Source organism: Manacus candei, unplaced genomic scaffold (assembly GCF_025592945.1).
Source record: "Manacus candei isolate 608988 ecotype Guabito, Panama unplaced genomic scaffold, ASM2559294v1 h1tg000008l, whole genome shotgun sequence".
Classification (NCBI taxonomy): Eukaryota; Metazoa; Chordata; class Aves; order Passeriformes; family Pipridae; genus Manacus; species Manacus candei.
In genome coordinates, this window is record NW_026138056.1 from 6,062,315 (window position 1) to 6,080,843 (window position 18,529).

General features: G+C 39.8%; 1 protein-coding gene across 1 annotated transcript in view; it reads right to left on the bottom strand.

Annotated features, from left to right (window-relative positions):
- The window catches only part of VAPA (VAMP associated protein A), a 29,108-nt gene extending 10,874 nt beyond the window's left edge, over positions 1–18,234 (bottom strand). The window contains exons 1-2 of the mRNA XM_051774032.1: positions 18,012–18,234; positions 1,313–1,465 (exon numbers count right to left, since the gene is read on the bottom strand). Coding sequence (XP_051629992.1) covers positions 1,313–1,465; positions 18,012–18,087 — 229 coding nt within the window. The 5' untranslated portion in view covers positions 18,088–18,234. The remainder of the gene's footprint in view (positions 1–1,312; positions 1,466–18,011) is intronic.
- Positions 18,235–18,529: the final 295 nt, after the last annotated feature.

An 18,529-nucleotide genomic window follows, 5' to 3' on the forward strand; every position in this document is an offset into this window, starting at 1 on the left:
CCATCAAGATTGTGATGTATGACTACCCATTGGAAAGATCCCGGATACCAGATCAAACAGACAGTTAGGACAAAATGGCTGTAAGTCGTAGCTGGAAATAAAGTAGGTTTTTGACTATATCTTAAACCAATTCTCAGTAAAATGATCTTTCATCCACAGGATGCTGGACCTCTTGCCTGTGATCTCTACAACCTAGCCTACAGGATCTCTACAAGACCATAGCCTATAAAAAGGGGATTCCCCTCTCTCTAAGCTGGGAAATATGGCAGGTCCAGAGAAATAAAAAGTTTCTCACCTAATACTGGTTTTAGAATTCCCTTTTTCTAGAGATTCTATCTCAACATCATCAGGAGAATGACCTACGAAAATCATTTGCCAAATCAGAACACTGATATCTAGTCTTTTCCCATTTTCTTGAGAATGTCCACTCCCACATTATTAAGACCTCATCTTCTGGACTTACAGTCCACTACAGGATTAGACTATTGGACATCCAGTTATCAAAATCAGTTATCAAAATTGTCAGTATGAAGTATGTAAACCAAACCCAGTGGAGGTTCATGCAAAAAAAAGAAAAAAAAGATAACATTGCCTGGCTTCAGGGCTACACTCTGCTGAAAAGTACAACTTCTTTTTTTAACCCCTCACCAAAAAAACCCAAACCAAACCAAACCAAAATCCAACCAAAATAAAAATACCACCCACCAGGATAAGGAGAATGTCTCTATAGTGAAACGTACTAGATTTTTCAAACGTAAGGGCTACAAACTGTTCCACATATCCAAACCAACAGAAACTCTTATTTTTTAAAAGCAATTTAATTATTGCCCCTTAGCACAAACTACTGTGATTAATGGAAGAATTATGAAACAATAGAGTTCAGGGACCAATACTACAGTCAAAAAAACTAGCCTACAATTGTACATGAATTTTTTTAAAATGCAATGAACTATGAAATGTCATACTTTAAAAAGATCAGAGCAGTCAAGCAATGCTCTACTTCAAGATTCATAGCAGTCTGTAGCAAAGGTACTGTTAATGTCACTGCCCATTTCCAACTTTCTTTTCTGCCTTTCAGAGAGCCACAGATAAATGTGACAAATGGCAAGTATTTCTATATGGAGCATTTTTTACCATATCATTGCAGCTCTACATCAGGTTGCCATCACATAATGAAGGGAAACAGTTCTACTTTTAAACTAACTTTTAAAAAAACTGATATCTTCAAATAGTCTTTAAGATCAAGCATTACAGAACTTTTATTAAAGGCCTTAAAAGCATGTAATCTAAAACTGTATATATTTGTTTTTACCAGAAACAATTACAGATGATCCTGGGTCAATAATTCCACTGTTGGGCCTCACACAGTATCGGCGAGGTGCTGTGGTCTTCACTTTGAAGCATACTTTTCTATCTGATGGATTTCGTAGTTTAAGATTTGTAGTTACTACATCTGTAAAGGGACCTGAAAAAAAAAAAAGGTGGTTCTTTTTTAAATATACATGTAACTCTGGAAAAGAAATCTGTTTATACAGTACAACTAACTCTTAAAATATAACTTGATGCCAACAAACTTCTAAAAGTGAGTTAAATCATGTATCTGGTAGGCACATACACTGTGTTACATGCAAAGAATCCTCTATCACCTAAGTTATAATAATGTTCATGACAGCAATGAACAAGTAACTCTTAAATAGTATGACAGACTCAAGCTGCTGTCGCAAGTAATTTATATATATGCTAATTTTACCAAATCACTCTTAACATTTGGAATACCTAGAAGGTAATGGTCATATACAAAAGTAAATTTTTCTGAATTTTTCTTTAGGAGCAGAAGCAACACATCCTTTGGAATTCTTTCAACTGTTTAGAGAAAGAAAACACTGATACTGAAATATAATAACTGCTCTTGAGATTTCAACTTCTGTAGGCTTCTGAGTTCCTATAAAGTTGACAGAACAAGGCATCAACCTCATCTTTTAAACTCAAAATAAGCAAGAGAGATGATACTCTGTTTATGAATATATTCTAACTGATCCATAAAAAAGCAAGTTGTAGTTGCTGTATTTACGTATTCTGTGCAGTGTACTCTCTAAACTGAGTTTATGTTAAACCAGCAGGACAGGAATTCCCTCCAAGACTGGATGGAACAAGAGGCACCATTTCAATGTCAAGCTGCAAAAGCACATCTTCCAACAGGGATCACCTCCATGCAATGCCACTCAGTAACAGCACAAAAAGTAAGTAAGATTCACAGCATTCTGAGCTGTGTTAATCTCTCTTATGCTCGTGTCATCTGAAGGTAAGACTGCACAGGCTCTAGAAGAATGTAACTTAGAAAATGGTATTTCATATGAACATGAAATATATTCAAAAATATTTCATGTGTACATTAACTTTTGAGAACCTTTACAGTTGTTTAAAATTACACACTAAATTACTACAAAATAATTTTCATCAGTATTGAAAACATTACAACTTTTCTATTAAAAAACTACGAAGAAAGCAACCTTTAGATTAAATTCAATGGAAAATATGTGATATGAATGAGTGCTAATGTACAACAAAACCATTAACTGCATGAGACAAAGGAAGTCAATTTTTTTCCACAGAAGTCAACATCTTATTCCACAGAGGTGTCTGCACTATTTCCAAAGGAAATAGCTCTGGCTACTATCAAAGATGTTACTACACTAGAGGGCTCACTGATGTCTTTGTTTCTATACTTCATTCCAAATCCTTGATTTTGAGAGAGTGATAAACAGATGCTTGACACAAAACACCAAGATGCAAATCAATAAAGAACTAAAAAGATAATTACTGAGAACCAGAATACTGATATGTAGATGAAGATACATGTGAGATAGGTTTAAATTCAATGAGGCTCTTTTGAGAAAACAGGAATTGGTATTACTTGTCTGAAACTTCACTTTAATCTGACTTTATATGGTGGATGAAAAAACCCTCTCAGTCCAAGCAAATTTGACACAGCCCCCAAGAGGAAGATTTACAAAACTACTTCAAAGTTTTCTGCCACTTGTGTCTTGATGGTTCTTGAAGGATCCAGTTGCCTTTACTTACAGGGTGTGACTTAAAACAGCTCCCATCACCCCCACCGCAAACTGAACTAAAATCAGGCAGCGGAATACTCTAAATCTAGGACTGGTGATACACTCATAAAACACCAAACATTTATGTTTTTCAAGCTACACACACATTTTTGAGGAAGTTATCTGGGGAGTTTTACTAACTATTAGCCATCTAATAACCACTGCTCTTGCAGTGCCTAGAGGTAAAGAGCACCTTGAATACGGCTTTCAGTGATGCAGGTTGCTTTTTTTTAATTGCAACTCTAGGCAACCTGAGGAGCTCTGCTTCTCAATCTACACAACTATTTCTACTAAGGATATTTTGCACAAAAGAAAAAAGGCACAGTTCAAAGGCTCATTTTGAAAGGCACAGTGATCTAGAAAAGAAGTTATACTATTCAAAAACAGCTTGTTTCAAGACAAAGCAGCTATGAATTTATAAACTGATGATAAACTGGTTTTTAAGCCAAAATAAAAGATGTTATGTTTCTTTTGAGACATGAAAGGTCTCCTCATGCCTGCCTTTTTAAAGTGTGTAATAATGAGATAGGATTCAAAATACTCTTCAGATTATTCTGATATTTACTGTCAGCTTTAATACCTCAGATAATTAGAAGAAATCTGCTTTTCTTCCCCAGGTACATGAATGCAGTGGCCTCCTTTGCATTTCCTGGATACTTCACACAAAAAAAAAGCTTTTAGCTCAGGGACATTTTTTAGCATCAGACATCTCTTTCAGAGGGGACTGAAATCTCTTCTAAGGTCTAGAGTACCCTTCTGCTTTACCTTTCACCTGCTTTCTAAAAGCTTTAATAAAAAAAGCTGTTTAAAGTCTCTCAAGACCTCAACCATCAGATTTAATCAAGAGGTGGTAACAAACTGCTGCACAAAAGGAAAAGATGACTGAATTTCACTGTTCCTGCAGAACCCAGCTGTTTTGGCAGTTAAGTGGCATATTGACAGCGTGAATCGGAGCATGGACAGGTGGGAGCAGGAGGATGGTAAATTAGAAAAAAAAAAAATCTATTACCATTCAGAGGACAATCAAAATTAGCATGACATATCCTTCAAAAAAGAAACAGTGCAACACCTGAAGAGGATTCTGGAGTTCACAATCACACAAACATAAATACCACTACCTCTAGGGGAGTGGGGAAATAAAGTACAAACTGGAACTAACAGTCTAAGTGCAAAACCCTTATTCATGACCATTGCTAGAGAAAAAAAAGGGACAGGATGGACAGAGAACCAGGAAGAAGAAATGTTTTGGATCACACCACACAGACTGCATCTGAACAAGGAAAAGAACAGGCGAAATGGATACAGACATTCTGCATATGCACCAAAATGGACAAATGCATGCCCACTTCATCTCAGAAAACATTCAGCTATACTAGGACAGCATTATAATCTCAAAAATAGCATCTCACCTGCTGCTTGCATGACACCTGGGCCAAAGCAGGTTTTTATTTAAGCACTTAAACCTCAGACAGGCTCATGTCTAACTGTACACACCATACAAAAGCTTAAGACTTTCCTTTATCCTGTATTTGTACAACTTAATACAACAGACTTCTGGATCCACAACTAGGGTTTTTAGAAGCTGTGGTAATTCAACTAACAAAATTCTCAAGCTATACAGATGATAAACTACGATATCTAATGACAGGAGATCACTGCTTTATAAACCTGTAATTTCAATCTAACAACCTCTGGCAGTTACAGTTACTTTAAAAGGGACAGGGAGTTCAGCAACTTCCTTAGTAGTGTAAATTCAAGACACCAATTACATCATCTTCCTGGAATAAAAATTGTGAGAGTGCCAGGTTATTCCAACCATTTCGAATAGAGCAGTGACAATCCATGCCACAAGTTTTCCTGTCGTCTTGACTTAGAAAGGAATGAGAGACAACTGCCTAATCACACTCAGAAATACTGGACATCTCCAAAAACATTATGTGCTGAATTTCTACTTCAGCAATCTTGCAGTGCAGTTACTGCAACATTACTGCCAGGGTTGCCTCTGGCAACTACACATCTTGGACTACAGCAACTAGTGGGCAGAAGAAATGCCACAGATTCTGCAGAGCCAGTTTCCACTGCTGAAACACAGCGCCAAGCTTCCCAGCTTGCCACAAACTTGCCAGTTATGCTGCATATTACTGGATATACTACATATTACTGGATAGGTAGGACCTATAGAGAGATCTGTTTAATCAAGTGTCATTTTCTCTTCAAATTAACGTGTCCACTGTCTCAGCTCCAAAACTCATCCTTCTACCATCTGAGATGGTCAAACACCAGGGGAAAAATGATGTGAATATGCCTTTCTAGAGCAGGAAGGAAGACCTTAGACAAACCTCCTTAGGCTGTGATCCCCTTGGGTGAGGTGAGAGACCAATGTCAGTATCTCTAGTTGTGGGCACTAGAGAGTAAACAAAGCACTTCTGAGAACCAGGCAGGTTTAGTTAGCAAGAAGTTTCATTTAAAATTAGCAAGGCTTTCATAATGTACACGCAGAGTCTGTCTTAAAATATCACCTCTACCTAAAACTGGATAAGAAGAAATCATAATTCTATTAAATTACATAAAATCTTTTATAATTAGAAGGCAGATCACTCGTATAGAGTTGCACAAAAATGAGCATGCATTATTAAACAAAATCAACAGCACTTTATGAAACAGCTTAAGTGTTAAGCATATTGCCCTCTTCAATTTAAGACATTGAACTGTAGCTGTTACAAAAGCCAACACCTAAGTTGACTGCCAGAAAGCACTCTATTTTATGCACTGAATTAAAGTTTATTTAAGCTGTAAACTGGCACGGTAAAGTGATATATTCAGCCACATCTAAAAACAATATAAGTAAACATTAAAAAGTACACAGATTGGCAAAAGGAATCCAAACTCCTTAAAATATGTAAGGTACAGTATTAACTTCAATTGGGATTATATGCTTTAAGTGGAATGCTGTTTTTTCACAACTGCTGCATCACCTTTGAAATCCCAAAAGCCCTTGAAATATACAGAACACTTCAAGGCACCTTTACCAAAACAAACTTCAGGCAAGGTAGTTTTCTTTCAGTGCACAATAAAGTCAGGCTGAGCAGACAAAGAAACATCATTTTACTGCATTTGACAGTTTAAGCCCTAATGAATGAGAAATGAGTTCAAGCAAGCAGGATAAAAACTAGCAGTACTATTGTAAATCCAAAAAGATAAATTTTGAGAACAAGTTAACTGACTTTTAGGATAAACCTAGTAAGAACAGAGTAAGATCTCCATCAACTCGCTCTGCCGAAATCAAAAGTAACAATGGAATAAAGAAAAGTTAAATTAAGATGGTCCCATGTAATCTATATTTTTATATAGTATATTTGTATGATGTAATAAGGAATTTTTTAATTAGGCCAAAATTTAATTGTTTTTCTTTCCTATCATTTGACATAGCAATCACAGAATGACTGAGATTGGAAGGGACCTCTGGAGGTCATCTGGGACCTGCTCAAGCAGGGACACCCAGAGCCAGTTGCCCAGGAGGCTTCTGAATATCTCCAAGGACAGAGACTCCACAGCCTCCCTGGACAACCTATGCCTGTGCTCAGTCATCATTACAGTAAAAAAGTGTTTTCTGATGTTCAGAGGTAACCTCCTGTGTTTCAAGTTGTGCCCATTGCCTCTGGTCCCACCACTGGGTACCACTGAAAAGAGCCTGGCACTGTCCTCTTTGCACTCTCCCCTCAGGTATTTGTCAATAAGATCCTCCCCAGCCTTCACTTTTCCAGGCAGAGCAGTCCCAGCTCTCAGCCCTTCCTCACAGGAGAGATGCTCCAGTCCATCATCTTTGTGGCCCTTTGCACTCCCTTCAGTATGTCCAATGTCTCTGTTGTAGTAGGGAGCCCAGAAATGGACCCAGCACTCGAGCTGTGGCCTCACCAGTGCTGAGCAGAGGAGAAGGATCACCTCCCTCAACCTGCTTGCAACATTCCTAATGCAGCCCAGGATACCATGGCCTTCTTTGCAGCAAGGGCACATCACCAGTTCACCATCAACTCAGTGTCCACCAAGACTCCCAGGGCCTTTTCTGCAAAGCTGCTTCTCCAGCTGGTCAAATCCCAGCCTGCACTGGTGCCCAGGGATTGCTCCTTCCCAGTTGCAGGACTTTGCACTTCTTTTTGAACTTCAGAAGGTTCCTGTCAGCCTGTTTCTCCATCCACCAGCTCTCTCAGCACTTGTGCGTGCATTCCATCAAGGTCCATGGACTTATTAGATCCAGTTTACTTAAGTATTCCTTGACCTGATCATCTTCGACCAAAGGTACTGAAGACATCTAAAAATGAGAAATATTTGTGTTCTGTGGCGAGTCAAAACTACCTGGACTATCAGATAAGAAAACTATTCTTAAAATATACACGAAGCACTTAATTGTTCAAAATTTAATTTTATAGGCTTTCTGAAAAAAGCATAGATGACACAGCCAACACAAAAGAAATTGAGTAGAATGTTATTTCCATAAATTAGTTTTAAGAAATTAATATTCAGACTTCTGTGAATAAAACCTGAAGAGAACACATAACCTGCATTGTCAATGAACATAAATAACTCCTTCCTCTTGAAATACCAAAACCATGACCATTCAAATACCTTCTCCAACTGGAAGAAAAATCCCAACTCTAACAAATCACCTACATTACAATTATTCATGGTCTATGAAGCATAATGGCTTAGGTTTCATGGATCAATACTTCAACATGGGTCTGAATGATCAGAAATAATCAGGGTATGAGGTGCAAGATTAATAATACCTACAAATAATCATAGCTTTCAGGAAGATATTCATTAGAACAGTATTAGAGAATCTTTAATTTCTTATTCTACCCTGCCACTTGAGAAATAGATTTATCATCAACTTGCATGTAACATTTAGAATGCAAAAGGGGCTTTATAGGAAAGCTGACACACCTCAATGTCCACAATTCCTGAAGGCTGATTCTAGGCTAGCACTGTTTACCAGGGGTAACATCAGATTTTATCTGAGCTCCCCACAATGACATGCTGTCAGTATCCATGTTGATACTGTGTCTATCAGAGATTTTTCTTTCTAAAAAATGCTGAGACTGCCCATTTTTGAATCCTAAAATAGCGCATCTTCCTCTGTCAAAGGGCAGAGGCTCCATACGGCTACACAGCTTATTAGAGGTGCTTGTGCAGATGCTGGCAGAATGCTTTACTGGAAGCTGGTATAAGAGAAATGGGAGCTGAAACCTTCTGCTTGCCATTTGGACAGAGAAATGACAAAAATACAATACAGTGGCATTTCAAAGCAGAGAAAATAATTATTTTCCTTACATTTTCTTTCTGGATCAAAACTTATTCATTCCAGCTTGTTACCAAAATGTTGTTAGTAGCCAATAAACCACAGCAAAAATGCAATAAGCATCTATCTCAAGGGTAAAGTACGGCCACATATCATTACCAGCGAATTCCGGTAAAGAGAACATTATCTGCTTCATATATTAGATAAAATACAGACTAAATGGAGATTGTCCTGCATTTAAATATGAACAACTGTTTCTTTAGCCTTAACAACAAAACACCAGATTTAATAAGATAGTATAACATGGAAAAACTTCATACAAAGATATTAATGCTGGTACTAAGCTTAAGCTTTATAATCTAGCAGTCTAGGCCCAGTTTAGTCATAAATGTCTATTCTTCATATTTTTCCAATTGAAAGAGTATCATTACTAAAGAAATGTCATGTTACTAACATCAAAGGCATTTTTGTTACTTAAACTTAACCTCCATAAAATGGTGAATTCTTTATTTCCTATTTATTTTTATCTGGTTACATTTTTCTTTCTGCCACACATTAAGAGCCTACTTAAACTGGTAGCTCTTAATTCTACTAGGATAAAGTCTTCCTAGATTTCTGAAAGCCAAGTACAAGCACATCCTACAGTCACTCAGGAAAACAAACACCTGCTTCAAATAAATATTACATTTAGTCAGTCTTGTTGATCAGACACAACCACAAACTCCATTCCCTTACCAACTTCAGGACAGAGTATTGAGCTGAGCTAAAGCAGCCACGCTTCCCAGGATCAGTCAGCTCACTTCTACAAAACAGCTCAAGTTCCAACTTGAGGTGTACGTTGGAACGTGTCTAACAGATGGCCAGTGGACATTCAAATTAAAAACCGGTTTTTACTTTCATTGCTCTGCTACACTTAGTGGCCACATTAGCATCACAGTGTTAATATGTTAAACATGTAAATCAACATCATGCCCCGTGAACTATAATTACTAAGTTTACTTCACGTATGGAGCAGTTACTCCTACATATATGATTTTTAAATTCACAAACATCCCTTTTTACAAAGACAAGACATTAAACACATATCTCAGTCAAGCTATTCTAATGTCTTGGAACGTAACATGACATACCTGCTCTAGCTTAAGTACATAATTAGGTACCACTGCTGTCCTACCAAACTTTCAAGAACATTGTAAAGTCATGACCTAGGAGAAGCCTTCAGAAGTCCACAAGAAACTAAATATTTTGTAAGATGGTATCTGATGAATTTAAAACTATTTTTGCCCATATGATTTTCAGAAGGTTGGTTCAGACTGACACGATTCAGATTTGAAATTCAACTAGTTTCTAATGATCTAAATACAGTCATAGCCACTTGAAGTCAATTCATTTTTATACCAATCCTATCCTTTAGCCTACAGAGATTTTCTTTTCCCCGGTGCTTACCTCTTCTGATGTATTTATGGACAGCAATCAGACCCCCTTTCAATCTTCATTTTGCTAAGATTAACAAGCCAAAGCTATTCTACTTCACTTATGTTAATAAAGTTTTCTTTGCACCATTCCCATTTGGGTTCATTTTATGTGACTAGGAGGTACCAGAGAAGCATTCAGATAAAGCTTCATCAATGCCACAAATCTTGACATTAATACTTCCCTCACTACAAAATTACAGTCTCACATTTGGCCCATTTCATGATTTGTCACACAATAAACCTATGATTAAGTCCTAGTCTCTAGTTTTACTCCTTTTTCATCACTTCTATGCAAAATGTTCTATTATTAGCACACATCAAATGCACATTTTCTTTTGGTGTTCATCACATCTCCTAACTCTGCATCACCAATGAGCTCTACCACCACAGTCCCACCCACACTAAGGTCATTAATGAAAATACTAAACCGAGTTCAAACACAACACTGGTCCATCATTTAGAAAGGTCCCATTATGCTTCCAACAGCCCAACTGCTGTGCTGCAACTTCTTTTATAGCTCGTCCCTTCTCCACCTTATGTTTTTCCACTAAGCTTTTTTACCTGCAACTTAACTAGTTCTTTTGCAGATACCTCTGTATCAAATAATCAGTATTTATATTATGGAACAGACCCTCCTGGAAGATATGTCAAAATGTATGGAAGACAGGGAATTAGAGACAGTCAACATGGATTTACCATGGGCAAATCATTCCTGACTAATCTAGTGGCCTCCCATGGTGGACATATCAATGGATGAGGGAACAGCTACAGATGTCACCCACCTGGACACCGTATGGTCTATGATACAGTCCCCCACAACATTCTTACCTCTAAATTGGGAAGCCACGGGTTTGATGCATGGACTGTTAGATGGACAAGGAACTGTCTGGGTGGTCGTGTCCAAAGACTTCCAAACAATGCCTGAACGTGCAAGTGAAAACCAGTAACGAGTGGTATCCCTCAGGGATGCATACTGGGACCAATACTATTCAGTATTTTATCATTATATCACTACATAATGATATATCATTCACTGACAGTGGGATCGAGTGCACCCTCAGCAAGTTTGCAGGTGACACCAACTGAGTGCTGCAGTTGATTCACTTGAGGGAAGGGATGCCATCCAGAGGGACCTTGGTGGGCTGGTAGGGTGGGCCCTCGGGAACCTCATGAGGTTCAACAAGGCCAAGTACAAGGTCCTGCACTTCGATCAGGGCAATCTCCAATTTCAGTATAGACTGGGAGACAAATGGATTGATAGCAGCCCTGCAGAGAAGGATTTGGGCATACTGGTGGATAGGAGCTGGCCCTGTGCACTTGCAGCCCAGAAATGTACCCTGGGTTGCATGAATAGATGCAGGGCCAGCCGGTAGAGGGAAGTGATTTTTCCCCTCTCCTCCCTTCTCATGAGACCCCACTTGGAGTACCGCGTACAGCTCTGAGACTCGCAGTACAAGACAGACATGGAACTATTGGGTATGGAAGCAGAGGAGGGCCACAAAGATGGGCAGAGGACTGGAGTACCTCTATTATGACAAAAGGCTAAGACAGTTGGGGTTGTTCAGCCTGGAGAACTCCTTGGGGAGACCTTACAACAGCCTTCCAGTACCTAAAGAAGGCTACAAAAGAGCTGGAATGGGACTTTTTTACAAGGGCATGTAGTGACAGGGCAAACAGTAATGGCTTTAAACTGAAAGAGAGTAAGTCTAGATTGGATATTGGGAAGAAAGTCTTCACTGTGAGTGGTGAGGTTCTGGAAGGCATTGCCCAGAGGAGCTGCGGATGCCCCATCCATGAAGTGTTCAAGGCCAGGCTGGATAGTGCCCTGAGCAAACTGATGGCAGTGACAGACATCGACGGGAGCTGGACTAAATGATCTTTAAAGATCCCTTCCAACCCAAACCATTCTATGACATTATGAAATAATGTGACGGCATCCAGTAAATCCGGAGGTAAACCAGGTTTTGTTCAGGAGATGCACAGAGAAGAGATGAAGATAACAGAGATACAGATAGAGAAGGTCTTAGATCAGACTGCCACATTGTATGTGGGACACTCATGCTGTATTTTATTCTATGATTTTATTCTAAGATTCTATGTCAAGTAAGACCACATTTTGAGAAACAAAGGAGGGAAAAATTCTGATTTGACTATATTTTTCTTTTTTTTCTTTTTATTTTCTTCCTTACTCATTATTAAACACATGAAGTCTTACATCAGGATAGTATTCCGCAAACTAGCTTAACTCATAAGTGAAACTGAACAGAAAATATTTAATTTACATAATCACTTATTTTTAAAGACTTTCAAATCATAAAATGAAATATGACATTTACATTGCCAAATAATTCACAATTGCCATGAATTAACTGTATAAAATACCAAACAACACTAAAAGGCAAGACAAGCTACAGGCCAAGATCACTATGCACCAGATAAAGTCTTACTACCTTAAGAAAAACAAAGTTACTGAAATTCTAACTCATGTTTCTGCATTTTTATTTTCAACAACAGCACATCAGAAATTATCTTAGTAGAGTCATTTTGCTGAATTTTTTTTTAATGAAATCAGCTTACACACTTATCGGGCTCATCTGACAATACAAGCCTTGTAAACTGGTAACTGCCAAAAAATGTAATACTTATCTTTACTCAGGGTGTTTTTTTCCAACTTTAAATGCAGCAAGTTCTCTTCAGGAGTCTTTTCCTACTTAAATTCATGGCTTATAAGAGGAGCATGAAATAACCCTTTAATGATGGTCACACAGGTCTGGTTAACAAACATCTCCCATAGACAAAGTTGGTCAGAAAGTAAAACGTTCACAAACCGCAGTCAAGCCAAAACAGGAACAATTTATAACACCACACTGGACAGTCAGTGCACTAAATATTCAGACCTATTAAATGATGTATAAAATAACTCCTCTCAATCATCATAAGTTTCTACTTCTCAACCTGGCCTTGAACAAACGTACACTGTTCATGCATAATACAGTATTTTTTTATACTATTAATAATTATGTCTTACAGTGATCTAGAACACTTGGTTAGGCTATCAACAAGCAGCATGAGTAGGCACTTTATACTAAATACAATGTAAAGGTGAAGCTTTTAAACCAATAATCATTGGTACACATTAGAAGTACAAGATGGTGAGATTCAGATTGTGTTTCACTGTTTAGTGAAGCAACGGCAATATTAAGTAAAACAACATCCTATAAATTGCAGGTAAAGGACAAAACTTCCAAATCCTCACTACTGTATACCTCTATCACTACAGGAAATTTTTCCATTATTGAATCTTAAAACAAATAACAAACTAGTTCTGACAAAATATAATCTAACACCTATAATACACACGACTTCACAGATCAACAGAACTCCCTTTTTACAAGGCAGTTTTAAATGCAGTCTAACACAATGGTAGAGACAACTGTATTAATGTAATACCACCTCATAAGCAACACCAGGTAAAAAAAACATTATCTTCCTTTCTCTTCCTCAACACATTCCCACAAATCATTTTGTGCTTCAATTTTCATAAATACATATAATTTAAAAAATGAAGACACTAAGAAATATTACAGTTGAGCCATGAAACAACAGATAGAATACAGATATATAAGAAGAGCAAACAATGCAAGGAATCACTCTTGGATTTAAAAGAAAAAAAAAGTCAAATACTACACATTGAACACTGAGTTATTCTATGGGATGTTCAATCTTCGCCACTACGCAACACTCAGCCAGCAAAAATAATAACTCATATGGAATCATCTCAAAGTATGAGAAAGCCACAACTATATTAGTAATCACTTACAACCAGTTTTTCCCCTCTGCACTCCCACTGTTTAGTCTCAAAAATTCTCTTGAATGAAGATACCAGAAAATTGACATCGCAATCACCTTTTTTTCAACCTATCTTAGAAAACAGAGACATCACAAATTTACTGACACTTTGAAGAGAGTGAAAACAGGCATAAAATCTGACATAATCAAGACACACACAAGTAAAGCAGTAAGATCACATTTGAGGACTTCAAACTCTGCCTACACTAAAAGGCATCCTAGGCCAATTCTGGCAACAGACCTTGAGGGCAGGGGATGCATTTAACATTGAGCTATTTTTGCCTTTAAATTCCACCTTCTCGATTTGCAGCAACACATAGCCTGTGGCTTTCAATGTTACCAATAGCAGCGTAATGATTACAAAATAACCTACAGCAATATTTCTGTATTATTTAAAAGGTTGTTGAAATCTGCATTTCAGAATAAGTCGTAACACTTAAGTGCTCCCTACCTCACATGAAAAGTCATTTGAACATATACCAGCTGATAGCTGATTTTAAACACTAACAATTCTAGACTATGAGTCAGATTAATAATCAGAAATTAAATATCCCCTGTTACACTGATCTCTTCTAGTAACTCAAACCATCAAAAGGAAAATTTATTGCACAGACACACTTAAAATTTTACTTTAGTCTGTTAAAGGAAGTATGCCTTATTATTTTGTGTTGTTTACAAAGGTAACATAACTGGATTTCACACACTTGTAAGCAAGAACTTTAGTAAGGGATATCAATTTAGAATATTCAGACATTTTTATGATGTCTGACAATTGCTAGTCAGACACCTCTGAATCACATGAAATTCAAATTCTGAACACTGTCTACTAATCTTCCAAAGCTCATCAAATCAACTAATGTTGATTTTCAATTAGGTGTTGCAGAAACACATCTTACGACTGATTTAAAGATTCGGCAAAGGTTTTTAAAGGTTTTTTTTAAAAAGGACCATCATCCAATACCAACTTAAATACATCTTACTCAAAATTGCAAAACTCGTTTCTTCGACTTAAGGAAGACTGAGCTTCCACAAAAATGCTACAAATCTTTGAACTCAAAGCTTCAAATGCTGCTATTAAACTCCATGACTGTTTTAAAAAAAGTGTTAAAAAAACCTTATTTACTCACAAGGAACCAACTCCAGATTACCATAATCTCCGCTAAACTAGAGCTACAGACAACAATCATACACAAGACACATAGACACCAGTAAGAAGCACATGTTCCACCTTCCAAATCAGATGCCTTTAAGTGTCTCGTGCTTCCATTCTTCCTATCCTTGTCCTAAACAAACTCAACCACCTTCAGATTTGAGAAGCTAAACAAAATACATTAGAATACAGAAGAAAGCCAACCCACAGGAGCAATATGGTTGAAGACCTGGGCACAAGGACCACAAGGCAAATTCTCTAATGGTCCATACTGAGTATCTGAAAACGATATCATGCAGTGTATCGACTGCCTCCTGGTTTCATCACTTTTAAGTAAAATTTTTACCATTGTCACATTTGCACAACACTATCAAAAGTACTTATTTCTTTTACTGCTTTCCTTAGATATTCCTGATAGTTTCAGAAGCCAGAAAAGAACCTAGTCATGGGGACAGAGGGAACCATGACCCAAAATACTATTAAATTTCTAGGACTACAAAGCACTATAAAAACAGGATTCTAATCTTTTGGACACCAGGGGAAATAAGTAATGTGTTAGCCACCACAGGACGTGTTCTTTAGACCTCCCCTTGAGTAATGCTGAACGAAATTCAAGGAGAAATGTATTATAGAGCTTATTTTTGCCTATTGAGCAAATTAAGTTATATCAATATTAAAAAAAAAAGCAGTTTCACCATGCAACAATGAATTTAAAGCCTTGTTAACAGCTCCTTAAGATAAGTCCCATGTGCTTTTTAATTTAAATTGTTGTTTGCACAGGGGCATACTATCACATTTCACTGTTACCCTAAAGGTCAGCAACCCATTAGAAGTTCCTGAGGCAAGAAAACCAACAAAACTATTTGTCCAATCCAAATGTTTAAACTGAATCTCTGTTACACACCCATCAACAGATTTAAGTCAATAATAATAATGGATGATTGTACCAATAAAGTAAAACTTGGAATAACCAGCTGCACTGAAAAAACGTATACTTTTATGCTTTCAACAAAGTTGCATGCTTTTCCTACACTAAGCTACGTTTATTCCAAGTCATACATTCTCTTACTAACCAATTACTTTTTTAAAGGTAACACTGAGAATTCCCTTCTGCCAATATTGTATTCTTCAATGTAGTACTTAAAACTCAAGTCGTTTGTGGCCCACAAACCTTTTTAAACACCTCCAAATAATAAGCAGTTAGAAAATACTTACTGAGTGTGCACTCAATGCTCTCTCAGTTGATAGCACTTTGTATAGTATATTACTGAAATTATATAGCCATAGAAAGTGCTTTCCATGGAGTATTAAGACTGCAGTCTCATTACGCTTCAGATTTTGTTTTTGCTTAGTCTGCTCTATAGAATTTTTCCTAATATATGCATTAACCTCAAACTAAAGTTTATGCCTAAAGAATACACATTTCATGCTCCAAGTACATAAACACACAGCACAATAAAGATCACTGCCTGACAACAGCTTCACACTGACAGAATTTCTAATCTAGTATTTATTCTATCAACACACTGTTTCATATCACACAAACACAGCTTAGTTCCAGCTCAAAGAGAGCTCAACATATGAAAGATTCTAATTAGATACAGCAGTTTTTTAATTAAAAAAAAAAAAATCATGCATTTTCCTCCAACCTATTCTTGCAGTAAGAACTCAGCATATTGAACTGTGAGTGCAGCCAGACCTGGCAGCATTCTAACAATATGTAACCAAAGTGAAAAAGATAAGTTCCTGCTATGGTTTTGACCCTGTGTATGAACGTGTGATTTAAAAAATTTTAAATTGAAGCTATCAAGAAATTAATATGGGTGATCAAACAGATTTTGGGTTTTAATTGATTTGAAGGATCAATAAAACAAGTATAGCTTGTTAAATTTGTCCAAATGCTAGGCCAGCCAAAAGTATTTGGGGGGAATAAAGTGTTTTTTTCTAATATGAACATTCATTTGTTCTAGTTGTCCATTTGAAGATTGTTACAACATCATAAATTCCACTCTATCCCTTGAAAACAATGAAAAATGAGTCTACTAAAAGTGGAAAATAGAAGCATGTACATGTCCTGACACTAGTCACAACATTTAAAAATGTAAATTCACATAACATTAACTGCTTTAAAAAAAACCAACTAGCGTTGTTGATTCTAAATCTGAAACGTTTTTAGATTTTTCTCAATGCCCCTTATAGGTACAGGATATAATCACAAGATTACAGGTTCTATCGCGCTGTTATTTATGCCCTTACCTTCCAAGGGTCACTCATTTTTGATAGCTGTGAAAGGGAAGGCTCTATCTAACTGATGAGGACAGAAAACCCCCCTCGACAAGGTAGCAGCACCAACCGGGACCTATTTTGACAGCAGCGCGTCACGCCGGTCACAGCCATGCGGTCGGCACGCAGCACACATAAAACTTCCGAAACGCACGCATTCCTTCTCCCTCCCTCCCTCCCAAGGAAGAGGCGAGCTCCCTGTTTACGTTCCGATAACCTGCCTGAGCCATGACAGCTCTGGCGAAAGGGCGGGGATCGCTTTGCGGGGCCGGGATGCGCCGGGGCGAGGGCGCGGGGAGCGATGGTGCAGAGCCGCGCCAGCCCCGCGGGGGCACCGGGGCTCCAGCGCGCCAGAAAGGGAAAGTGGGACAAGGCCGGACGCGAGGGCAGCCTCGCGAAGCCTGGAACCCCGCAAGGCTTCCACCGCCCGCTCCGCGGCCTCTCCCGCCCGCCGCTGCCAGAGAGAGCCCGCACCGCCAGCGACCGGGGAGCGACACGGCCGTCGCCGGGCGCCGCTGCCGCAGGGCTGGGCCTGCGAGCGGAGCGGTGACACGGCGGCGGGGGGCGGGGGCCGCGCGGGGGCAGGGGCAGCACGGGGAGCGGGCGGCCGGTCCCACCCGGCACGGCGGATCCCCGCGGGATCCCAAGATGGCGGCGGCCGATCCCGCTCGCCGGCTCGGCGGCGCCCCCCATCCCCCGGCGGGCGGGCAGCGCCCGGCACCGCGGCCCGCCCGCGGCAGCCGGCGGGGAACCAGGCACCCGGAGGCGGCCCGGCGCCCGGGCAGAGCGGGACACCCCGTCGCCGCCGCCCCCCGCACCTCCGCCGCGCTGCGGTCCCCCCTCCTCACCTTTGAATTTGAGGTCGGTGGGCGGATCGAGCACCAGGATCTGCTCGTGCTTCGCCAGAGCCCCGGCGGCCGCCATCTCGATCGCTCGCTCCGGCTGGAGGAGGGGCGGGGGAGAGGGCGGAGGAGGAGGAGGAGGCGGTGGAGGAGGAGGGGCGGAGGGGGCCGGCGGTGCTGCCGCTCCCTCACGACGGGCGGGCGCTGTCTCGGCGCGGCTCTGCGGGCGCTACCGGCGGGGCGCGGGCCGAGAGCGGGCGCTGCCGCTTCTGCTGCGCGCCCCCGAGCGCGGCCCCGCGCCCTCCCCGCCCCGGCAGCACCGCCCCCTGCGCGGGCACGAGGACGGCGGCGCGGCCCCCTCCCCCTCTGCGCGCATGCGCGGGCGCGCGCCTCGGGGTCCACCCAAGAGGTTGAGGGACGTTCATGGTCGCAGCCCTTCTGGGCTCGCTGAAGCGAGTCAGTCACGGAACCACAGTATCAGTCGGGTCGCAAAAGACCTCCGAGATTATCGAGTCCAACCTGTG